General features: G+C 37.7%; 1 protein-coding gene across 3 annotated transcripts; it reads right to left on the reverse strand.

Annotated features, from left to right (window-relative positions):
* Positions 1 to 26,605, reverse strand: DNAJB4 (DnaJ heat shock protein family (Hsp40) member B4). Of its 3 annotated transcripts, XM_033000676.2 has the most exons (5): positions 26,485 to 26,605; positions 18,663 to 18,787; positions 8,847 to 9,132; positions 5,528 to 6,102; positions 1 to 3,931 (listed from the first exon to the last, which is right to left on the reverse strand). In XM_033000676.2, the coding sequence occupies exons 3-5, from the start codon at positions 9,055 to 9,057 to the stop codon at positions 3,698 to 3,700; spliced, it is 1,020 nt and encodes a 339-aa protein (XP_032856567.1). In that variant the 5' UTR covers positions 9,058 to 9,132; positions 18,663 to 18,787; positions 26,485 to 26,605; the 3' UTR covers positions 1 to 3,697. The 3 variants fall into 3 exon arrangements, with proteins under 3 accessions (XP_032856567.1, XP_032856566.1, XP_032856568.1); XM_033000675.2 differs by lacking the exon at positions 18,663 to 18,787; XM_033000677.2 differs by lacking the exons at positions 18,663 to 18,787; positions 26,485 to 26,605 and adding an exon at positions 9,285 to 9,529.
* Positions 26,606 to 26,772: the final 167 nt, after the last annotated feature.

Here is a 26,772-nt window from a genome sequence, read left to right on the forward strand (position 1 = left end):
TTTCATACCAGTCCTCTAGTTCTGTATTTTGAGCATGAAAACAGTTTGAAAAGTTTAGTTTGCTATACATATATATATACACCTCTAAATACACAAGATACTGCAATTCCTCTATTTAACACTAATCCTCTTACCTGAAGATGGTTACAAAAAATAGTCCTAGTTGCTGTAACTTTTTTTTTAACAAGTTGGACTATGGTTACAAGATCCTGGATTACAAAATACTCAATTCCATTAGCTTTTAAACTGACAAACAGGTATTTTATGATGATATGCTTTTAAAGTTCTGTAGCTTATAGCATCTGCCATCATAACAAAGAGAAAGTCAAAACCCAACTTTACACTTTTTACTTAAAAACCACGTAAGAAGTGCAATATGGAACATACTGAAATGGAAGTTTTTTGAACAAACAATAATATATAGTGTTAACGATATGCATAAGCACTAAGCAGCAAATTTTCTCCCTTTGTGATACTGCTCCAGCAATTGTTAAGTTCTTTGTAGAATAAGGACTACAACTAACTGACACTGTTAAGAAGAGATCTGCAGTTGAAAACCTGACTCTAACAGTATCTCCTAGAAATTCTATTCCTTTGAGTAATAGAAATGGGATTCTTCTTGTGCTCATTAAAAAGTGATTGTAAATTAAATCCCAACCTCCATATGATTTACTTACCTGCAGAAAATCACATATATAAAGATAACACTGCTATTTCTTAAGTTACCTAGCAGAGAAGGTAACTAAATTTCCAAAAGCCTTACAGCAAATCTTACGTATTTTCTTATGAAGAAAAAAAAAAAAAACAAACCACAAAATAAAACCCAAACCAAAAAAAACCCCTTTCAAAGTGTTGTTAAAGCACTGTAATATGGTTTTAAACTCAAGTAACAGATCACGCCCACAAGGCATTTCTTTCACCAAAATCATGCCACAATCAAGGGAACCAGCCCTATTACTATATTATAAAACTAGACTATTACAGAGGGCTCTCCATTTCCCTATGTGCCTTTTAACTCCAGACAAGTAATTTGTATTCGAAATTCAAAAAGGACTCAATACAAGCATATGAAAGTTTATGGGCAACCCTATCCCACTTTGTGTCTTAAGCAAACTTCCCTTTAGCTAGAACCTGGGCTTTTCCTTCTTCATGGGAGTAAAGTTCAGCCTTTGACAATAATTGAGATCAGCATGATCTTTAAATATCTGTGCTAGCCAAATGCTTTTAGTGTTCTTCGTGCATCTTTCCACTCGAGCATAGACCTACTCCCTAGGGATTCAAGCTGTCACATCAGTACCACCCATATTTGGGCTAAGCCTCATTTGCAGAACATGGCCCATACCACTGTCTCGTGAAAAGTGCAAGTCCAGGTTCACAGAATCATTTAGGTTGGAAAGAACCTCTTGGAATCATGTAGTCCAAGATCTCTGCTCAAGCCAGGTCAGCTAGAGCAGGCTGCCTGCGACCACGTCCAGTCAGGCTTTGAGTATCTCCAGGGATAGTGACTCTTCAACCTCTCTGAGCAAACAGTTCCAGTGTTTGACCACCCTCACAGTAAAAAAGTGTTTTCTTGTATTCAGACGGAATGTCCAGTCTTTTAACTTGTGTCCACTGTCTCTTAGTCCTGTCACTGAGAGCTACTGAGAAAAGCCTGACTCTCCCATCTTCACTCCCTCCCATCAGGTATTTATATGCAGTGATAAGATCCTCCCAAGCCTTTTCTTGCCCAGGCTGAAGAGCTCCAGCTCTCTCAGCCTCTCATGCATGGCCCTGTGCTAGACCCGCTCCAGTAAGCTTGTCTTTTTCCTGTACTGGGGAGCCTAGAACTGGAAATTACTCCAGATGCATCCTCATCAGTGCTGAGAGTAGGTAAGAAGGATCATCCCCTGCTCAACCTTCTAGCAAAGCTTTGGCCTTTGTTGCCACAAGGGTGCATTGCTGGCTCACCATCAGTTTGTTGTCCACCAGGACATCAAGGTCTTTCTCAGCAAAGCTGCTTTCCAGCCAGTCAGCTCCCAGGGTGTACTAGTGCCTTGGGTTATTCCTCAGGGAGCAAGACTTCGCTGTCAACACTTTGTTGAACTTTGTGAGAATCCTCTGTCCAGCTCTCTAGCCCACTGAGGTCCCTTTGAAAGGCAGGACATCATCTAATGTTACACCAGCCACTCTTTCTAGTTCTATACAATTTGCAAACTTGCGGAGGATGAACTCCATCCCATAAACCAGGTCATTAATAAAGATGTTGAATACTGGCCCCAGTATTGAGCCATATACTATACCACTACTCACTTGCCTCCAACTGGACTTTGTGCCACTGATTATACCCTCCTGTGCCCACTCATTTGGCCAGTTTTTAATCTACCTCACTTTCCGCTTATCTAACCTGTACTTTATTAGTCTGTTAACTAAAGACAAAGTAAACAATGTGGACTGTTCTCTTGTCATCCAGAAAGCTAGTCACCCCACTGTAGAAGGCAATGAGGTTGGTCAAGCACGTTTTTCCCTTTATAAATATATGTTGACTCCTCCTGATCACCTTGTCCTTCATGTGTTTGGAAATGCTTTCCAGGAGGATTTTCTCCATCACTTTCCCAAGGACTGAGGTGAAGTCGACTGGTCTGTAGCTCCCCAAATCTTCCTTCTTGTTTTTGTTGAAGGTGGGAGTGATATTTGCTCTTTTCCAGTTTACTGGTACATCTCCCAGTCTCCATGACCATTCTAGGTAATTAAGGGTGGTCTTGCAATGGTACTAGCCAGCTCTCTCAACACTTCTGGGTGCAACTTGTCAGGCTCTCAGACTTCCAGTTTAAGTGCACCCTAATCCTCCAGCACCGAGGTTCCAGATCTCCCCTCTGGTCTCAGGGGCATGGAACTCCCAAAGGCCTGTTTTACTGATAGACTGATGCAAAGAAGGCAGTAACTATCTCAGCCTTCTGCATGTCATTTGTCACCAGCTTCCCTGTCCCATTTGACAGCAGGCCCACCATTTGCTGTTTATGTAATTGTGGAATCCCTTCTTGCTGTTCTGCCTGAAGGCAGAGAAACTATCCCATAGCAAACAGCTATTCTTGCTCCACAAGCCACGTGCCCTTTGCTAGACTCACAATGCAGTCCTCACATTCTGGGGCAATAAAGAAAATGCTTTAATTGCACTGGGGGGCAGTTCAGGAGTCCAAGCTGATTTTCCCAGTCTATGCTTTGTGCAGTGGAAGGCAACATACCAAAATGATAACTTCCATTATTTGCTATTTAAAATATTTATACATTTGTGTATTTCTACTACTATCTCCAATTTCTCTATAAATGGATAATGTTATAGATAGGGTAGGGATAAAAAATAAAGTACTTGGAGGCTCAAGTACTGTATCAGAAATATGCGGTGACTGATCAGTAAAAACTGACTATGTTTTATATTAGGCAAAATAATGAATAAACTTTTGATTAGGAAGATGTAAAATGAGTGGTTTTCCCTGTAAATTTTACTGCAGAAGCCACCTGTATGACTTGTACTTAACCCTTTTCTTCTCATGCAGCATTACAGTATTTCCCCCCCACCCATCCCACAAAACAAAACAAACAAACAAAAAAAACCAAATATTCCACTAGTTGTTACAGATTGCACTTTTAAAGCACAGACTTGCCAGTCTTCTGCATTTCCAGTGTCCTATTTAAACAGTTGACATACACAGTCTTCATTTTATGAAACTGGAAGATTTCGCCTAAGTACTTCTTTTGATGCTGGAGAAATGTTATCTGGGAAAATTACTTCAAACTCTATAATTAAGTCTCCACGTTGGTCAGGATTTTTGGGAAACGGTAAACCATATCCTATAATTCTTCTTCTCATCCCAGGCTTTACAACTTCATTTACTGTCATGGGTATGGTTCTTCCTTCTATCGTTGGCACATTGATAGAGCTGCCACACAAAGCCTGAAGAAAGATTGTATCATGAGAAAAAGAAATTGGTCAGAACTTTACTTGTACCTATAACTTAATTTGGATTATTTAGAAAAGACTGGCATTCTAAACAGTATTTCCACTGTATTCTACTAAGATGTCAAAATTCAAATACAATGTTCCTCTCTTAAAAAGGGAAGGCTTCAATTTGTCATTGAATATCACAGAATTTATCAATCTTATGCTATGGCCACTGGAGGATAATTGAGCTTATATATCCTTCAAAGACTTCACCAAATAATAAGCTGGTTGAGCACCAAGAGAACTCTTCACTCATACCTCTAGAGGTATGCAGCTTCTCAGTTTACACTGGAAATTTAGAGTCCTGTTCCATTTCTTGTTTGTTTACATTGCACAAGGGTTTACTCTAATATACTATCAACCTATACTATATCAAATTGCAGAACAACATTTAAGTGTCTATAAGCAGAGGTGTATCAAATTTCACAGCCATCTTAGGTTAGTATTTGCGATGCTCTAAGAAAAGAAAACAACTGTTTTGGTGCACCAAAATTAAAAAAATCACAGACCTTCTGCTTTATCCAAACATTTGTTCTCATTACTAGGATCTCTGATTATACCATTTTGATTCCTCCAGCTTCACCTGATTCAGCACATTTAGTCTATACTGATAAAGCCCAATTTACATAACAATTCAATGAGTCTAAATTGGCTTTTATCTATGAAGCAACTATATTACCCACATCAATATTAAATATAATCTTTTCTCCCTCCCTCATCCTATTTTAGGCACTTCACTTCAAATGTATTTTTAGTTAAGATTCCTTTAAGAAGGGAGCTCATAAATGTACACGAAGAGCTTATAGTGCAAGCAAGAATTTATTTCTCCACCTAATACCAATTAAGAAGAAGAACCACATCACACACATTCAGCTACACTATCTATTAAATGATAACCATGTCAAGGCTTCAGACCCTTAAGAACTCTGCTCAGTTGTCTTTCTGATTTTTCCTTTTGAAAGCCAATGCGTTTTGACTTGGAACAGAATTTTAAAAAACTATACCATTTTTGTAGTTATATATAGCTCCTGTAACACCTGTTCACAATAATTTATCCTCATGAAATCAATCTCTATGTACTTTGAAATCACACTGAAATAACTTACGACATAAAAAGGCAGACTTTGAATTTGTTGGCAGTGAAAATATTTAAGATATTTCTACTTTGTCCTATAGAAGCAGTAATCATATCAAGCAGTAAGGAGCATTCTATGTTGGATGTATTTGTTAACTGTATTTGTGTTTGTTACTTCAGCCTAATATATATTTAGCTTGAAAGGTAAAGTGAAGATTTAAAGACTCATTCTCTTCCACCACTACAGCAAACAGCTTGAAATAATACTCTATTTTTATCAAAACAGCCATTGCACTATAAATAACTGTGCTCTGCAGCCATATATTAAATTTGCAAGAGTGAAACTCTTCAAAAAAAAAAACCCCAACAACCAAACAAAACTTTACTGCTGCCCTACAGCTTATTCAGCATAGTCATTGTATCATACTGTAACAGAATTAAACATTTAGAGTTCTACCAAAAGAGAAACTTACCTCCCTTAAGCTGATCTTAACAGGATAGATAATATTTGATCCATCCCTCTTGAAGTGAGAGTGAGGTTTATCTTTGATGATAAAAACAATATCAGCTGGAATGGTGTTGGGTGTTTCATCGCCTTCTTTTGGAAAAGTGATTTTGGTGCCTTCTTTCCATCCTCTTTTTATCTCAATCGTAAGAATTTTGTCCTCTGTTCGGACACTTCTACCATCTGGGTTAAGCCTTTTACGTGAAATCCTCATCCTTTTCGTGCAGCCATGATAGATCTCTTCCAATGACACTTTAAGTTCATGGATTACAGGGGGATCTTGTTTACGACGTAACTGGCTACCAACTGTATTCCTTTCCCTTGGAAAACCATTCATACTAAAACTAGTGAAGGATCCAAAAGGATCACCATCCACCTCCATGTCTTCAGTGTCTCTGCCACCAGGCATCCTCCTTCCAAAGAAAATCTCAAAAGGATTTGTGCCACCAAAGAAAGCTGCAAATGTAGCATGTGGGTCACCATGGAAGGAGTACCGGAAGGTACCACCCTGTCCATCAGGTCCTCCAGCTCCTCCTTTCAGACCTACATAAGACAAATAAGCAAAGTTAAAAATAAATCGAATATTAACATAAGCTTTCCTACTGTAGAGTACAATGATATCGGAACTGATGAGTCAAAAATGCCTTTGCACTAGAGTGAAAGGTCTCCTTTTCAATGAGGACTCATCATCAGCAATGAAGTTGCTGAAGTTCTAGAATGATTTCTACTTCAGAAGAACAAGTATTTTGACACTGCCAATTTAATTTCATATGATTGAAGCCAGTTATTCCAAGAACTAGCATCTTAAAACAGAAGACAGGTCTGTTTGATTTTTTTTTTTTTTTTTATTCTGGGAGTTGCATTCCTCTTCAAGATCACTTCTAAGAAAATTATGCAGTATCATATGCAACATTTTCTATAGTCTCCATAGCTCAGCTTTAACTCAGTGCTAATTAGTTTTACCTCTATTTTCCTACAATTCAGTCTGAGTAAAATGTAACATGCCAATAGTCAAGCAGCCATATGCTTCCTTAATGTTCAATTTAGAATCCCAAACTTATTACAGCTTGTGTTTCTGTGATATAAAGTAGGTGAGAAACCTGGGAACTCTTTTCAATGCAGCCATAAAATATAGCTTGGAAGTTCTTAAGTCCCATTTGGGTACAGAAAATCTTGTATATACTGTCACCATCTCCGTGCAAAAAATCAGAATGTTCTCAAATAGTTTTGTTCTTTCTCTTCTATCTTCCACATGAAGAGATCTATCTACCTCTCATTTCTTCCTGATGAGATTTCCCTTACAATTCTCACTGGACAGTGCTTTGCATTTCCTGCTCTTATTCCAAACCCAGCTAAAATCAGTTTTCTTAAATGCCTCTCTCCCAACAGGTGATCTCTAGGTATCTCCTCGTAATACTGCTCTCCTACACTGACAATTTCAGGATACCTTCTCAAACCTCTAAGATGAAAGACTGAAAGTTTTCAAAGTTTTCAAGAGAATTCTGTTTCTAAACTTGTACTATTTGGTTTGTTTTTTGTTTTTTTTTAAATCTTACAGCAGCTCAGCATGTATTACACCTTCTATGCATAAGCTTAATACTGCTTATCAACAGTAACCAAGGCAGACATTAGAATGGGAATGCTTTCCCAATCTCAATACCAGACCACATTAAAAGTTCTTCACAACATGCAGTACATCCTTCTGTCACAGTACTGTTAATGTCAAACAAGCAGATCACTAGATTCAATCTGCAATAGTGGAAGGACACCTCCTGGAATAGCTAGCCAAAAGTTACTGAAGGTACATCAAGTTTCTGGCTGTAAAAACACTGAGGTTTCCTCCTTCCTCCCACCCCAGCCCCTGCCTTTTCTGCACAACTACTAGTTACACTCTCAGATGTAAGTGTAGACTTGAGAGAGCAACTGAGGCATCAAGAAGTATTTACAGGTTCACCATTCTAAAAGTTCATATGTTGGTTTAATATTACGCCCCAAATAAATAAAAATCTACGTTTTGAACCTCTCTCTTGAAGTGTGCAATACTAGGACACCAAAGGCTGCACTGCTTTACATGCTTTACTTCAAGCTTTTCGGTAGAAGTGACTAAAATGGTATTTTGGGAAAGTAGTTGGGATGAGCTGTTGCACAGGAATCTAAAATGCAAATGAATCCACAGAGTAAATAGGTTTATAATGATATTCATAAAGGAGGCAGAGGATGAGAAGGAAGAAGTGCAAGAAGGCAAAAGTCCTAAGAGGCAACAAAGGCCTGTGGTATCTACATGAACACTTTTTTCCTAGCATGTTTCAGTAACAGCACTAAAGCTTTGAACATTTTGGAACAAATGACAAAAAACCCCTGTGACCTCTGTAGAAGCTGAAGGTCTTCTACATGAATTTATGGATGTTAAAAATTGCATTATGTCCTATGGATGACAGAGGACCAAATTTTATTATGCATTTATAGGAACCCGCAATTTTCCCCAAAGTACTGCTATTTACGTGTCCTCCTTTATATTAGCAAAAAACATGGCCCTGAGTGAATGGACCTACTTATCACAACAGAAGTAATTATTTCATGTGGAATTTCTGATACCATACATTTAAGGGGAGGGATGTTAGTGACTTCCTCTGTTGCTCAATCATAAGACTAAAAGTCATGTTAGTCAAAAAAAAAAAAAAGTCATCCTCTCCAGATAACCATTTTAGGATAAATATGACATTTCTGAGGCCTCATTCTCTTGGCATGTTATCACTGTTTACAATTAAAGCTAAAAAATTGTTCTGGTATTTCATGACATCAGCCAAATTCTTTCCTCTCCAGGCAAGAAGCCAAGGACAACTATGGACTGGACACCTGGGCTTCTGCTCAGAAGGACTGCCCTGCCTAGACCAAGCAGACTGCCCTTTAGCAAAAATTCAAAAAAAGAATACAAGTCTTTTCAGCTGCACCTCAAGAAGTGCTACGGCAAGCAAAGACAGAAAGCCATTTATGGGTCATACAAACTTTTTAAATTCAGTAACTTTTTGCCTGTCGAGTATTTGAGATTTTTAAAAAACATAAAAACTCATTAAAATAAGAAATTAAAACTTGACCAGCATTAAAACTCTGCACTACATTTTACATTTAAAAAGCTGATGAGTCAAACTTCCAAGCAGTACAAATACACTGCCTAAAAATCAACATGTTGTTGTTTGTCATGTTGTTTTCATGCATCATCTATGTTTATTTTGCTTCATTCAACATTAAAAAAGTGACCAATCAGAGTATGACAGAGACATACATACCTTCCTCCCCAAACTGATCATAAATATCTCTCTTTTTGGGATCACTCAGGACTTCGTAAGCTTCTGCAACCTCTTTGAATTTTTCTTCTGCGTGGGGAGATTTGTTCTTATCTGGATGCCATTTAAGCGCTTGCTTTCTGTAAGCCTTTTTGATATCCTCTTCGGAAGCCCCTTTTTCAATTCCCAGGATAGAATAATAATCTTTCCCCATCCTGAGTGTTGGAGGAATTCAGATTTTCCTTGCTATAAAGCAAGCAGCGTCCAGTGTCTTAGCAACGTACAGATGCTAGAGAAGGAAAAATAAAAATCAAATTTGGAATTGAAACAAACAGAACTGTAACAAATCAGCAAACTCTCCGATACACTAAAGAAACACTAGACAGCTTCTCCGTATTTCATTCCTCCCCCCATTGCTCATTTATAAATAATTATACACACTGGACAGGACACAGCCCTCTTTAGAGTCCTCCCATCTACAGTACGTGTCTCCGCTCTTTCTAGAACGACAAATAATACAGGACGTCACTTCCCCGACTGCCCCAGCTGAACAGCCTGCACAGCTTTCACTCTCTCACACACACGCATGCGCAGCACATACACACAGAAAATGCTGAACTTCTGTTTCCTCCCTTCCCAGGCAACTAGAAAGTTTAAAGGTTTAATAGTGTGATACAGTGCCTTTCACCACCAGGGCTGAACCCAGTCAGCTCTCAGGACATAAGTGCCCCGACAGAAATGCAGTAGCCCATGTAAAGTAATTACAGAATTTTACTTCACAGTTTCTATAGAGACAGCTGTACATGTAATTGTTTTCTAAGTATGTCAACATGAATTTGTAATCTTTCCAGCAAAGACTACAGTATTTTACTCCCAATTTAACTACAAAGCTTCAGAAAACACAACTTCATTTCTTTAAAAATAAAATTAACCCACGCACAACCACAATTGACTGCAGCCATGTACTACTAAGCAGTAAGAAATCCAGTCTGAGCAAAAAACACCACTCACTTTACCACAGATCAAGCCACTCAATTAAAGCAGACCAAAACTGTTACTCCCTGCCCAGGCCTCCTCCTACACAAAAGGCAACATCATGACTATTATACAAGTATGGCAATATATCAAGTAAATATCTTTTATGTGATAAGATGTTAATAACAGAAAACTACCTGGTTGCTACACATTTACTTTACAATATATAGTACAAATTTTACTGCTGAACTATTTCTCATGCTCTGCAAATGGAATGGTATGAAGTTTCAGCCTGCAGTATTTCTTCTGGATATTAGCTAAGAGCTATAGATCAAGAAATTATTCCTACTTGTTAGTTTGGCAATCAACTTCAAGACTGGGTAGCTTGAAAAATAACTCCTCCCTGGAACAAAGTATTAAAATCCACCAGTTTTGGTCATAGCTAGAAGCTACCCATATGAAGACATATCTAGGCTCAGTTATGAAGTTACTAGTATGAAAACAATTAGGCTCAATTGCCTTCCTTGTAATGATAAAGAAGTTTAAAAAAATTCGGCACTTAGCAATCAAGGAACCATCAAACTCAAGTGGAGAATGCTAACCTTCTGACTCAGGGAGCATTACATTTGAAGTTGTTTTCCAGAACTTGCTCTAACTTAAAAGAGGGCTGATGAGAAGAGACAGAAAATTTCTCATTAACCAAAGTACTGGAAAAAGATTTGGGACTTTTTTTCAAAAAAAAAAAAAAACCAAACCCATGGGTCATCCATCTATTTCTTACACTGTTATCTATTATTTTCCAATTTCTGCAATAGAATTGACTAGATTCCCTCAATGTATCCAGGATTTGCCCCCCCCCCCCTTTTTTTTTTTTTTTCACATTCCCCTTACAATAGGGGTAGGAAAGATGAAGGCAGAATAAAGCTGAGATTCCATCAAAATATTTGAGAAAGCAAGAGCTTTTGGAGATATGTAGTTACTGTTTCAAATGTATCAGAGGCCAAAGGGTATTGAAATAAGGATTTAGCTCTCCTTGCCACCAAATCTCTCAGGTCTTGCATGCGTTTGGGGAACATTCGGAGCCACAGGGTTACAGAACCAATTATCTTTACAGCTGAAGGATGAAGTTGTTGTTGAGCTCCACATGGAATAAAGCTAGCCTTTTACTAATCACACACTTCTTTTTATCCTTCTTTAAAACATTCTACTTACATTATTATTATTATTATTATTATTGTATCATACTAGCATGCACAGGATGAATATCTAGTGAACATGCTAATGATCATTTGAGTACATCCAATCATACCAGCACTTCTTCAGACAGTGAAATCCATCTGGTAAGTGTGACAAGTTTTCACATCTTTTGATCTTGTAGTGCTAATTAACAACTAAGCACAGATAAACAGAAAACAAAACAGTTTCTAAAAGAAAAACTATATATTTAGTTTTACTGCTACAGTCCTATCTTCCCTGTTACCGTACACACCTAGAAGTGGAAGAATTTAAAAAACTCTTCTAGACTGTGAAAAGATTCCGCTTTCAATATGTTTGAATAAGATTTTTTTGGTTGTTTAAATGCCTGAATGTGTCCCCTACAAAAATAGATAGGGTCATCACCTAGTGTGCAACAGATTAACTCATTTATGGGATTATTTTGTTCTTTACCAGTTTCTGCATTTCTAACTTGAGGTCTTCCTCCTTTGTAGTAGGACTTAGAAACATCACTGGGCATTTTGTTTGTAAGCCCATTTCCCTGAGTCATTGCATTTCACTCACTTCAGAGATTGACACCTTGGGTCCAAGTACCAGGAGACACCTGCACTGTACACACACCAGCTCACACACAGTTCTAACTGCAGCATACTGGGATGTGTCCTCTATTTGGACTTTTACCTTTTACTTAAGAGGGGTAGTTACTGTGATTTGATTTGTTTAGGGAGCATTAACAGCACATAACCTGATAGATCCTATGTAACCAAGGCTGGCCTCAGCTGTGACAAGCCAGCAGTAGTAAGTATACCCTGCAACTTATTCAAGCCTCCCAGAAACAAGCCAATAAATTACATATCTATAAAATTAGTAAGGCCATAATCTAAAACTTTGTTCTTGAATGAGCGCTAAGCAACTTCTCAGACGTACAAATCCAGTAACATACTTGGCTGTGATGCCACCTCAAAAACAAGAGATAAAAAACCCCACCTAAATTAGCTACCATTCTTCTTCATTCTACCACATCCACACTTCTGATATATCACATTATAAATAAAGAAACCATTTATACCATCAGTTCTTTGTTTGCACAGTCTTCAAATGCAACAGCTGCATTCCATTTCAGCCATACAGAGAAGAAAGCTTTTATCATCACTGTAGTATCAAAATGGTGTCTATGAAGCTTTTGCTTATAGCCAATTCTGTAAATCTATTTTGTCAAATCAGGCAGTCTCAGACCTGTCTTCCTGCTCATAAGCTACTTCAGGGTACTCTTATTATGCACTGAGAAAGTTAGCAGCCTGTATTTTGTTCAGCGCTTCCTTATGTGAGTGTTATTTGTTACAGTCCAAATTAAAAAGCAAACACATAAAATGGGAATTTCAGTTTGAGCTCTGTAAGGTTACGTGGGAAAAAAATTGGTGCATCTTAAACTGTAACAAATTACTAAAAAGCCAAATAGACAATTTATTAAAAAACAATACAGAACTTGCCTAATATAAGCCCACTCTTCTCCACAGAGGATTTTCTATGTTCTTTGATCAAAAACAACAGTGACATTCACTTTTGTAATATAAGACTTCTTTTTCAATCTAAAAATTTTTGGGAAATATACACTAGGAAGCTGGAAATTGTTCCTTCAACAGATCACCTTCACTTCTGAGCCTGAGTTTGACTATTCATAATCAGCATTCCACTTGAGTTAGTATTTCAGTGAAATATTTGTTGCTTTAAAATCTCTTTCCCGTTATTCTCTGAACAACCACAGTTTAATTCACGTACATATGGACAAGTGCTGTACATCATAAGTTTGGCAGAACAGTGGGAGCAAGGTCATACAACTTCCAGGTCTTATAATAGTTGCATTGATAATATTAACTTTGAATTATCTGCTTTCTTTAAAGAAGCCCTCATAAGAACAACTGAAATAAATTAAAGAAACATTCACTGTAAGTTACACTGAATTCAAATTCTAGATTAATCATAAACTAGCACCAGTGTAAGATTCTTTTAAGGAAAAACTTCTAAGCAGAACAGTGTCGTTATTCCCTGAAGTATGTGAAGTTGAATAAACATGCTCATTATTTCCTTTAAATTAAGCTATTTCTTCCATATTCCTCACCTACTAAACCTCAGAAACAAAACTGAAAAAGACAGGACTAGATCACTGAGCAAGCTAAAGAGCAAACAAAACCACAAAGGCAAATTCCAGACAGATCACAACTATAAATACACATGTGCATGTAAATGTCAAGGCAGAGGAGCCAAATCCCTCCCCAGAAAAGTCTCTTTCACAATTAAGCATCAGAATATTTGCAAACATATTAATGAATAAATTGACATTTGTCTACAATGGTTTGAAGACAGAACATCCATCTACAGTAAAATTTCCCCTAAGATCTTCCATTATTTTTCCAAAGAATTTTGACAATTACTTTTCTCCCTATCATCTTTAACTGTATATATTTGTCAACTGAGCTACATTTATACTTTTGAACTGTAAATAAGAACTTGTACATGCAAACACCACTCATTAATTCATTAGTTTTATTATGGAAACATTCAGTAGCTGGTCTCATATACAAAAATAAGTTTTAGAGTTTACAACATAAGCAACAAATAGTTGAAATTATTTTAATTTCAGAAAATGCAACGTGGAACTTGCAGAGCATAACAATTCTTCCTAATCGGCCAATGGCCCTAAAAGAAAAGCTTAATTTAGTCATACACTTTATATCCAAGTAATTACCCAAATATATCAAAGTTTTACTTCAGTTATCTGTAGGAACATGCTGCTACTGTAATGAAAGTAAAAAGTTCATTGTACATAAGGATTCTGGAGCTGATTTTACATCTAAATAAATAATCATAAAAGAAAGTATAATACCACATAAAAGCTTTTTAAATTGATAGAATTATGAAGTTACAATAGATAGTGACATTAACTTCGTTAAAGAGCATATTTGAGCAGCTAGGCACACTTACTTTGTATTTTCATATTGCATACACTGTGTCTTTGAGACACACTACTTGTAAAAGACTCAAATTGAAATGCACCCCAAAGCATTTACCAGTTTGTGTACTACATTATCATAATTTCTTTCCTAAGGCACATGCAACAGTGCAGTTTAATGCAATTCCCTAACAACTGAAGCTTACATTAAAATGACTTATTGACTTTTGATTTCCTCACAGGTTAAAAAGGAAGAAATGTAGTGGGATAAGTATAGTCATGCTTTACAAAAATACCTGTCTTCCATTAGACATATATGTAGTCACGGTGAAACAGTACTTCATAGGACACATACCTACTATATTTTCTATATTTAAAAGTCAATAGTATTGTCTGGAAAAGGTCTGGTCTGATTATTTTTGGTTCAAGAAGAAATATTAAACAGAACTGCAGGATACAGAGTTATCCAAGACAACTAAATTCTTTATATTTAAGTTATACCAGCCCTATCATCAACAAAAATATTTTCTATTTTATATTGGCACTATCTGTTTCAAAACAATGTTTATAATATTACTGAAATATATACTCCTGCGAACAGGCCAAAGAACGTGTTTTTAAGGTCTCCTGTGGGAAAGCTTACTTTGAATATACATTCCAGAGTCAATATGAATTTAGAGCTCAAGTTCCAATGTTAAATCTCAAAATGCATACTGCTATCACCCAGATATACTGTTACCACTTCTGAACTTTCAAAATGAATTTTCAAGCCTGTGATTCATGTATCCTTCGATTTTATTTGGAAAATCTACATGACAAGACAGCAGGCACTGTTAGCAAATTTTTAATTAGGTTTTTTTTGTTACTTTTGTAACAACAGACCAAAAGCTAGAAATGCTATGCAGAACTGAAAATGTCATTTATATTTTCACATTAAAACTCTGTATAATTATATATGAAGTTATAGGGTTGGGTTTTTCTCTTCAGAAAATTATTATTCCCACTATATATGACCTACATAGAAGTACATGCAATACAAGAAAAAAGAAAACAAACCAATCCAAATCTCAAGTAGATTTTATATTAAATATGGTTACAACTATCTTCAAAAACATGACAAGGACACTAGCAACACATGCACACTGATCCTTCATCACAACATAACAAACTTATATGTCATTAACGTAAAGAATTGCTTTCTCATACCTGATTCCTGTCTACTAAGTCACAATCTCTACTACAGCTGAAGAACAAAAATATACTTGGAAGAATTTTCCAAATTTAACTTTCCATGGCTGAGAAGTAATGAACATCATCTTGCAAGTAAGCAAAGTTCTTAGGACTCAGCTATGATGTAATGCATTGATGAAAACACAACTAACTCCCCCTTACTTCACAATGGTGTGATTAACTACTTCAGTCAAGTACCAGACTGCACTTAGAAAAACAAAAGGAAACATCCAAAGTATGGTCACACAAAGTAACACACACACAAAGTATTTTCATCTACAGATTATAGCTTCCTTCATCTGAAAGAATACAGATTCCACAAATGCTTTTCAATTCCTTACTTAGATTCAGAGTCCATTTCAATTCCCACCCACACGAATTTCTGTAAAAGGATACTTCTTCAGAACAAGTTGACTGGTCAACCAGGAAAAATGCCAATCTTGCAAAACATTTAACAGGTTCCCTCACAATACTGACTCACACTCACTCTTATAAACCTCAAGTAAATTAACGACTTTTTTGCCATACATACTTTTGTAAACATCTATATGGAAAAGTGTACTGTGTTGGCAAGGAGAAATATCTTCTCACTGTTGTTACCAAAAAAAAAAAAAGTCAAATTCATAAGAAACCTGCAGTTCTGTTTCCCCCAAGAAAATGTTCTATTTTGACAGGTTCTGCACTATTTACTACTAAGTTACCAGTTTGGGGGAAAAAAAAAAAGCAGAAAAATATAATAGTGAAAGTCCCTCCTTTTAATTTTACATATAATAAGACTGGATTTTTGTCTTAACTATTTTTGGCTCTGACTGCTATCACTCAGAAATTTATCCACGACTGATGGAATTCTGTCATGAAACAGCCCATATGCAAATGAAGACTTAGACTTAATCACACATTTATCACACTGTACCAGTCAGGTTTCTGACACCCATGCCACCAACCTTCCCATGTTGGTTATATAACAAGTAAAGACATTAAATATGATGCACACTTTAAGGCTTCATAATTGTTCACTGTCTCCCTTCAACACCAGTTGCCTTTTATTTGAATGTATTATGTTCTATAGCCTTTCTGGTAATTGTTTTAAGAAGCAACATAGTGCTGCAATAAAAGTCTTTCAGATTCTCAAGTGCTAACATACTCAGACCCTGAATATGTTTTCAATATTGTCACATCATAGTATTTTATCGGTTATACCTATGCGTTATACGTATGTCATTGGCTTCCATGTTACACTTTTCTCAGCATGAATAGTAAGCCACATAACAAAATCGATATTGTTTATAAAAGGTAAAATGTATTGATTAAGTCTGATTAGTGCCAAAAAATACAAGATGGATTGGTAGTCAGGAAAAAGAACTAGTGGAAGTGTTAGGAGGTAACAGGAAAGGAATAGAGAACAAACCAAAAAACATTATTATAGTATCATATGAACAGCAGAGTACTAATAGTACATCTACACCATAACACTGTGCAGTTCTGTTCCCCCAAACTCCCCAAAATCAAGTTTGTGGTTTTTTTTTTTTTTTTAAATGTTTGGAGGACCATAAAATATGTACGATCAAAGATATGCAAATGCTTCCATATGAGAAACAACTGAGGAGGCTTGAGTTCTTCAGTCTGTAAAAAAGAAAGAAGTTAGAGGTCTACAATGGATGGAGAAAGGAAGAAGCATGAACTGTTCACGGTCTACTCACATCTAAGCCAGAGCCACCATGTGAAACTAGCAGAAGCCAGTTTCAACAATAAAATTAAGTTCTAAAAGTGATAGAATTCCCTGCCAAAGGACACTGGAAACTCAAAAATGGTTTCAGTGGGAGACTGAAAAAGTACTATAGAAGAGATTCACTGCAAGGTTCTTGACAGAGAAGACAGGGTGGGAATTCCCTGAGCTGCAATTCCTTGGAAGTTAGGAAGGTGAAAGTTAGAAAGAGGACCAAGCATAAACTTTATTCTAACATTCCCTGAGGAATCTACTTATGGCCACTTTCAAATGCAAATTACTGGGCTAAACCACCCACTTAATGAACAACCAGTTCAGTATTCTCTAGATGAGCACTCTCATTAGATTCATTAAAATTTCAACATAATGCAATTCAGCCACTTCCATGTTCATGTAGAATGAACACTTTCTAACACAGAAGCTTAAAATGTCAGCAACGGCACTCTAATCAACCTCAGTGACACACAAATGCTGTCCAGATGTATGGGTTCAGTCAAGTGCTAGAGGTATGCTCCAACTAACACATTCGAAGAAAAGTGTTGGAGTACTCTTTATTCCTTGTCATATAACTGGAGTATTGGTTTGTATATGTTTTCAAAAAAAACATTCAACTCATTTATTAGTATTGCCAAAGAGGGCTGGTGGAAGCCTTTTTGGATTTGGGCTTTTTGGAGGCTGGTATTTGTTGGTTGTCTGTTTTGGGCTTTTTTAAAATGTAGACACACTAGAGGCATATTACTTAAAACTAACTTGAAATTACAATCCAGGCAGAGTACTACTTGCAACCATGCTGCCTCTTCTTTCTCTCCTGCCACCTCTCCATCTGTTCCTATGAAACAAGGTATCAGTTGCCTATAGGCAATTCACACACCAAAAAAAAAAAAAATTAAGAGATGTGTAAACCTCTACCCTCATTTTCCTACCTGCAGATCTGGTTATTATATAAACCTTGGAAAATATGCAATAAATATTAAGTATATCTGTATTGTTTTCCATCTGAGTGAAATAAAGAGGGGTGTTGTTTACAATAAACAGACTTTTTAAAAAAACAGGTATTTAGTAACACTTGTAAAGATGTTTCTAATATTCCTGTTTTCAGTAAAAGTGAGGCTTAATTCAACATTAACATTCAATGGATTTAGCCCCACTCTTACAGCACAGAAGGGACAGAAATCTCCCTAAAAGTATAGACACGGAATAGCCATCTCACTCTGCTACTTCTGCAGTCCAGCATTCCCCACCCCACCAAGCAGAGCCAGCTGGCACAAACCAAAGTAACATTTGCTCTGGGCTAGCTGAGACTGGATACAAGGCCAGCCAGCTCAGACCCTGGGAACCATGACTGGCTCCCTACCAGTTCTTCCACCAAATGAATGCTGGTGTAGGAGAACTTCTGTGACCTAATAGTAGTGCTATGTACTGATTAACAGGAAAAGGACAATGGAAAAACAGTGCTAGTTTCCACAATAACCCTTGCTGACTTCCTTCAAGAAACTAGAATGTAAAAAGATTTTTTTAAAGGCATTTTAAATGTGTTAATTTCAATATCCTACATAAGGTTAGTTATCACAACTACCGTATCACCCAGGAAACATTAGGATGGGCAGACCGTTTCATTTAATACCTATTTCAATGTAAGTAGCATACAACAGCTCCTCTTTTAGCCTTTCACCTGTAGAAAAGGGAGATTATCCACCACCTATAACAATTTACTGGTGTTTACCTTAACTACAGTAGCAATTCCTTCATTCCCAGCAATGGAATCCTAAAGGGTTTCTTCCACCAAAAAAAAAATACTTAACAACCTGTTGTCTCAGCAATGAGGCAGCAGCAGAGAACACAGGGCACCTGTAGAATAAAGACAGTCCTTAGAGGTTAGCTCTTGCTAAAAATCTCTGATAAATTGGCACTGGCATGACTCAGATGTGATCTGATCTGAATGTGAAGTCTTTTTTTCCAGTGGTTCTCAGCCTATCACTAAGTATTTGGATTCATTCTATTAAAAAAACAACAACAACAAAACAAACAAAACAAAAAAAACAATACCAACAAACAAAAAACCAACAGCCCAAACACACTGCTAGTTTGGAACATTCATTAGTGGACCATAACACATTATAGAATTATTTTCCTAATGGTGAACATAGTCTACAGGTTTATACTGAAGACTGATAGGCTCATCCAGAGTTTTATCCCTACTTCAGTCATGTTCCATAATTAAGGAACAGACCCAAGTCATGCCTGAAAGTTATTTTTACTTCTTGCAAAAGTATTAGATCTTTTTTTTCCTGACATAATTAAAAAGTTATCAGTAAACAGAACAGCTGAGAGAAAAAACTGAATAAACACAATACTGATCGTAGTTATGGGTTAGATGTAAGAGGGGGGATGAAAGGTCAGTGGAAGATGCTTGCACAATCCCTATCCACACTTGGTTAATTTTTTTTTCCTGTAAGAATGACAGAAATTAATAGTTTACAAAAGAAAATACACTGTTTTCTCTGTCCTGATAAAGAGAGGAACTACAAAACAAAGAAATCCACTTGGAAAATTGAATCAGCTACAGTGTATTGTTTTTAATTGCTGTTATACACAAACAAGATGAAGGTTATTAATGCATTACCAAATAAGGAACTGCACACATTTTTGCTGTAGACATGTGATGACACTGTTCTTACATAAGCAAAAGGACATGGTCACACTAGATGCTTTTTCCAGAGTGTGCTCGTCAAAATCCCACCCAGCTGCTCTGATTCACACAGCTAGTTTTACATGCAAGGCTGAAAACACACGCACCAAACTGTTGTATAAAGACAGGAATTTGGAAAGGAGATATCAGAACAACTCTATTTAACCTGAAAGGAGAACACAAGTCAATAAGAATGTATTTCTGTTCACCTACAGAAGACAGAAATACAGGCAGCCCCAATTATATTTATCAGAATGTGCTGTAACAGGAGTCAAAATAGTTGCTCATTAGTCTTTCAAATGTTTCAACAACATTACATAGTTCAAATCAGGCTGCTTAGTTGTTTTTCTCCTCCTTAGTCAACCTAGAATATTTTTGGGAAAAGAAGATGGAAGGGAGGAGCTTAATAGACCTACTTTCGAGTTAATCTCTTAAATGACTTTATTCCTCTAGACTAAATGGTGCATGCCTAGCTAAAAGGTAAAGAAGGTACAACATGGACAGATGAACAATTAAGCAGAAAAAATGTCCAGGCGTTCTGAAGTGATAGCAAATTTCGGCATCACATCTACTAATGACTACAGAAATCCTATAGTTTCATGAAAATTTTCCCTCAAACTCATACTAGAAGTTCAAACTTTGCATGGTAGCAAATCCTAGAAAGACATTTAACTGTAGGAAGTAACATGTTTTCTTTTTAACCTTTTCCCTGCCCCTTCTGAAAAATGCAGTACAAGTAACAGTGATGAATTAGAGGACATCTGCAAATAAAATTTATAATTTCCATGACATTTAATGAAAACATTGCACAAAATCAGTTCACTCATATGATGTAATCCTAACAGCCAACAACCTGTACAAATGAAGTAAAAGATCTCCTCTTTATATTCTCTGCAGTAAATACCAATCCATAGTCAAAAAGTTTACAGGTGTATGGGTTTTTGTTTGTTTAAGCTAAACTTACAGAACCTCCTGTTTTCTTGTTCTTTACATTAAGTCATATCATGACATCCACATCACAGATTTTTTTGTTGCTGGGTTAATCTCAGAGATCACTCATTCATCCCTTTCCAAGTCTACACACCATTGTTAAGGAGGGGTCATTTTAAATGCAACTAGACTGATGATTATACCAAGATACTTTTAACCACCAATAGATACTGAAGGGGCAGTTAAACAACAGGTTTCTCTAAGGTGCCTTTGAAAATTGATTTATTAAAGAAAAAATATCCTTAAACATTCACAAACTTCACTGCAAATGTGTAATTTTCCTAAAACATGCATGTAACCCTTACAATAAACTTTAAGGGGGTTTTTAGTTTGTCATAATTATGGTTTTATAGACTAAAGGGATTAGTCATTCTGAGCTTCTAAACCACCTCTTCCATTTTTCCTTCGTAGCCCTCAGAAGAGATTTACCTTTCTATGCTAGTTTTTTTAATTGACACTATGATATATGCACACTTTGTTTAAAAATAAGGTGCTCTGACTCACAAATTAACAAATACAGTTAACTGTAATTAAACAGTATCAGAAAGAATACTACTATGGCACCCATCTCTTTAAAGTAATCAAGTTTTTCCCACTTCAAGTTGAGAATTCTGAACATCACTTCCTTAATTCAACAAAATATGTATTTACATACTTATTAACAGGACTTGGACACACATTCTTCAGTGCTCAGCTGTTAGAGGGATACAGCAGACACTTCCCTACAGCTACTATTGCATTATTTATTTGTTCTCCCTTTCAAAGTCCCTCAGACCCCATCTCTGACTTAATCCCCATTCATATGCAACTTCCATGCCAAGCTCCATCCACCAATTTATTTCCAGCAAGACCTTTCACACTTTCTCTCCCCCATCTGGGAGTTTTGCAGATGTTAACAGAAAACAAATTCTCCAGGCTCTGAAAGCTTTCCTTCCCATGATACTCACATAAAAATATCCAATCCCCTTGAACAAGTCAGATGCTGAAGACTGATGACCACATTATCATGCTGACTAATATTATCCAGCTGCCTTTTTGCACTACATTCTTTCTATAGGGTGACCCACACTGCCTCATTGTGTATTTCAGTTGTATTTAAGGAAGAAGTGCATGTTCTCTGATTTATCCTTCTGTATTTGTGACACATCTAACACAATGGTGGCCTAATGCAATTTGATAGCCTTCTGTAAGCTAGTCAAAATTTTAGAGGTTAGGTCATATTAATCCTTTATTGCTCAACTGTCCTCAAGCCCAGAATCAAATTTGCTGGCAGACCGCAACAGAAACCTTGGGACAAAAATCCCTTCTTCCTTTTTAAGTTTTACTATTAAATTTTCTTTCAGCAGCTCCAACCCACTTCCAGCTTTAAATCAAATACATACAAAATTAGATTCACAAGAGTAAAATGTGCAAGACAAGTGAACACATATTTACCCATCTTTTCTTCAAATACTTAACACAGTAAAACTTTTTTGCTAATAAAAGCAGAGTGACTAAATGCAAGCCAAAAACTCCGAAGACTTAGGTGTTTTTGAAACTTACTATAGCAAAGTAGGTACACAAGGGACCAGATAGGGACTTAGGGAGCAAATCCACTCTTGCCCTTCCCCAGAAGCCAAAAGGAAAGCTGTGTTATCATCAGTGACTGAAGGCAGATGTGACAGCAGCTGCAGCAAAGCAGGCTGCCCTTCCTCTTTTCCCACAAATATTTTTTCCTACCCCCTCCAATTCCTCAGCAGCAGCCCATGCCTCTGCATTTGTCTGGAATGAAGCATAACAGGAATATTTGTGGACTAGAAAGACACAGCTGGCCATCACTTGGATAATCCTGAGTAGATAAATTCTGCACAGTAATTTTACTATTTCAGTCCGAAAAACTGTTCCCCTTGCCCATCATCTCAAAAGAGAGCTTAACTATGAGTATTGTATAGATTTTGTAGACAGTTTTAGTTATGCTTTAATATTACATTTTTTCCACCAATGCTTTCTCTTTCAGATCCAAATTGTGGATCTGAAATTTGTAATTACTACTTCAGTGCACATGTAGTAAATATGAAAGCTCCTGATAGATCAACAGTTGTCTGGATATAGAGCACATGCTGAATATTCTCTCAGTAGTTAATGGAGTTTTCTACTGATAACGTTGCAGATCCTGGGCACTCTTTCCCAGTGCAGGAGCATTGGCTGACAGCTGGGATCTGAATCAGTTGATCTAAATCTCCCAAGTGATAAAATCATCAGAAACTAATTACAAATTTCCTCACACCAGCAATGACTTGAAGTAGATGTAAAGCTATCACAATGGTTATCCTCTGATAGTTGAGAGACCATAATCACTTCTACACAGGTGTTTAGTGTACTGAGGCAAAGCTAAACAAAACACACTACCCAGAGAGTTGCAGAGACAACTTTCTAAGAAATGTAATCCTTTAGTTTATGATCCTGTGAGAGGTCTCCTTACCTGTACTAGCGAACCACTTCTATCAGGACTGCATTACTCTTTGGTCTGGTCACCTCAGATCAAAGCTGAAGTCAATTGCTAAAGTGGAAAAAAACCCAAACAACCCAACAACAGAACTAAATGCAAGCATGCACTGCAAGTGTCTTGGCTTATGCAGAGGATTTGGGTCAGTTCTACACTTTTACATGTACACTTCTGCAATACCTGAACTAGCTAATTTATAAACGCCTCTGGTACTTTTCGGTAGAAGTAAGGATTCCTTCATAAACACAATATTTGATTTAAAACAAAACAAAAAGTTGTGTTGTTTTGTTTTTTCCCAGAACTTCCCATTACTTGTGTGACAATCTACACTATACATAAAGTTTTCTGACTTATGAGATTTTTCATTTAAACTATCTGTTTCTCAGTAATTGTATCTACCAGAATGTTCTAGTCTGACAATTACTGGAAAAAGCAACAACTATGGCCTGAAAACCATGAAGAATATCATTATCTAATAAGTTTAACTATGGGAGACGCCATCCTCCAGTCTCCAAAAGAAAAACTGAAAGACATTTTAATACTCCATATTCTCTCTTACCTCTTATGTTGTCTACTATCTAATTATTAAAATTCTGGAAGATAAATTGTAGATTACCACACATCCTTCTTTAGTAAGAATGAGTTACTGTAGAAGTGAGGCTTATTTTAAACAGCAAAACCAAAGTTCTCATGATCCAGCAGCACAGTGAAAATATCTGCTTACCTATCCACTACATTTAATTTCTGAGAAGGTAGATTAGAGAAAATGAGCAGTGAGTAATTTCTGCAAGTGAGAAAGCAGAATAACCTAGTGTATGCTGCTGTAACAAGTCAGCAAAGCACTTAAAAGAATACTGCAGTTAGCACTGTTAAAGGGTTAGGTCCTTACCCCACTCCATTAAGAAATCAAAGAGAAGGAAGTAATCCCATAGGGATAATTTTCTCAACAGAAGTATCATTTAATAAAGCGAAATGGAGATAGAGAGCTTAAGAGACATGGGTTTCTAGGAGATAGGTTCTGAGTACTATCATTAGGAATTCAGATAGAAGCAACTCTAACTGTTGATAAAGGTCATTAGGTCAACTTAACAGTGAAAATAAGGGCATAATATTTATACAGTAGACAATATTTAAGATCTTCCTCCTCTGTAGTTTTTTAAATTTAATGTTCTAACTATCTGACAGGCCTAAGAAATACAGTGAGTTCAAGAATTTGAAAGATTGAGGAATCATATATATACTAAATATCTCTCAGCTTTCAAATGAAACACCACCTCAAACAGCAGTAAAAAGCTGATAAAAATTCCAGAATTAACATTCACTTATTAGTTGTTTATGAATACAACTAGAACACTTACAGTACCAGACAAGTGTTTTCATTAGCCCAAGGCATTATAACTGCTTAAAAACATCATTAATGTTATTATACAGCTACTGGCTTGTCTCACAGAACTTAGCAAAGAGTCATTAGCCCATTTCATAACAATAAAAAGCGAAGTACATAGACGTTCCACATCTTGTAGTACATTAAGAGCCATAAAAGACATAGCCAGTAGCTTCAATGCATCACAGTCTACTACTATTGCTCAACTTAACTTATTTGCACAGCATGACTGGTATACATAACCAAATTCTCAGTAACAAAGGAAATGAAAAAATGGTTCAAAGTCAAATTACTGTAAATAATACCAAAATAAATAGCAAAGAGTCAAGCATAAAAATGAAGTTCCCACTTTTCAAACCTATTTTTACTTTCTCCTCGCCCCCCTGCCTCCTGCCCAGCTAGCACAACTATATTAATGTAAAGTATATGCTAATTATTCAGAACAGGCATTTTCAGCAGAAGTATCTCAGCAGCAAGTTTCACCTAGCTCTAATTATACATTGTAATCTGCCTAGAAGCATGTAGGAATTTTAATTTTGTAGCATATCTTTATCTTAAAACCCTTTTGAGCTATACTACTTCAAAAGTATTATAAAAGAACAAAGAATCTAGCATGTGTTTTCAGCTTTCTTTGGTGGAGTTATCTGGACTAGTGATGCAGGATAATCTGACTTCAGCAGCAGCACTGTTTTAAGGTCCATTAAAATGATCCCATTTATAAACAGTCAGAACTGAAGGGACCAATGAAAATCCAGGAACTTCTTAAGGCAGCATGGAACTACAAGGCTGGCCAAAAGACAAGAAAGCAAGATGCATTTTGACTTCAGCAGGGTTGCTCCCTCTCTGTATATTGCCCCAAATTAGGCAAAGTGCAGAACACCAGTTTCTTTATTAAAAGTACAGACAACAGAGAAACACAGACCCATTTAGGTTGGAAGAGACCTCCCACACCTCAGTTTAAAACCACACGTGTTTAAAAAAACCTCTTATGTAATCCAGAAACTTGTAAAGAAACTACAGTTCAATGCATATAAATATTTTTTTCAAAAATTGCAAAGCATCTGCTAGGAATAGTACAGAAAGCAGATGTACAGCTTAGTTCCCCTTTGGTATTATCTAGTCTCTACGGCTATGACAGCTAAGTAGATATTCTATGACCTTATCTAGACGTGAAGCCTTTGCAACATTGTCATCCGTATTCAGCATGACAGTTCATCCCTACTAGGTCACAGGACCTAACCAGGGCCCAGATTAAAGCACTACAAGCTCCAATTTTTCACTAAAGCTTGTGCTTGCGCAAGCAAGAAAAAAAATCCCCCTCGATTGTGAAAACTATACAATAGCTGTGACCACTTGCAACTAAGAAATAAACAATCGTGGACGCTGCAGGGGGAAGCAAATGAAGCCCCCCCGAAAAATGAAAGCCTGCCGAGTTTCGCGAGGCGGTAGAAGAGCCCAAAAGCCGCTGAAACCAAACGGCGGGCCGCGGCCCAAGGGACAAGGTGGGCAGAGCGCGGCGGGGGGGACAGACTGCCCCGGGAGCCGGCTGGGGAACAAGTCCCACGGGGAGCCCCGCGCTTCTCCAGCTACCCTAAAGCCTGCACCACTAGACGCCGAGGTTTACCCCCCCCAAAACGGAGCTTGTGTTATTTCCACTGGCTGTCCCGCGTCACACCGCGGGTACACCGACAGCGCCAGGCGACCGCGCAACGAGAGGCACCGTGGCACGACACTGCGAGGAGCCCCACCATGGGCCACGGCCACACCGTGGAGGGAAAAAGGCCCGGCCCGGCCCCCCCCTTCGCTCTGGGCAACGCCGCTGCTACCCCCACCGCCCGCTCCTCCGACAGCCCAGGGACCAGTCGGGAAGGAACAGAAGCATCGGAGCGCCAAACGCCTCCCCAGGCGCAATCTAAGGCGGGCAGGCGGCCAAGCCGCAGCCATGGCGCTGCCGCTTGCCCCGGGGCCCCCCGCCATTACCGCCCTCACGCACTCACCCAACTGACGCCACTTCAACCGCCCCCCGGGCCAACCTTGCTCCCGGCAGTCCCCGCGCCGCAGGCACAGCTCCCACTCGCGCACCTACAGCTCGAGACCAAGTCGCGCGAGACTTGCCCGGAGCGGAGCGCAGCGCAACACGCAATACCCGACTCCCTCCTCCCGCCCACCCCGCCCCGCCCCGCCTCACGTGACACTCCCAGCCCTATCACTGGCTGTCTCCAAGCCCTCGTGCCCCTATGGAAACACCGCGCGCTGACTGCCTCCCCCTTTCCGGGGGGCTCCCC

The sequence above is a fragment of the Tyto alba genome, unplaced genomic scaffold (assembly GCF_018691265.1).
Source record: "Tyto alba isolate M040663 unplaced genomic scaffold, T.alba_DEE_v4.0 Super-Scaffold_1000006, whole genome shotgun sequence".
Taxonomy (NCBI): domain Eukaryota; kingdom Metazoa; phylum Chordata; class Aves; order Strigiformes; family Tytonidae; genus Tyto; species Tyto alba.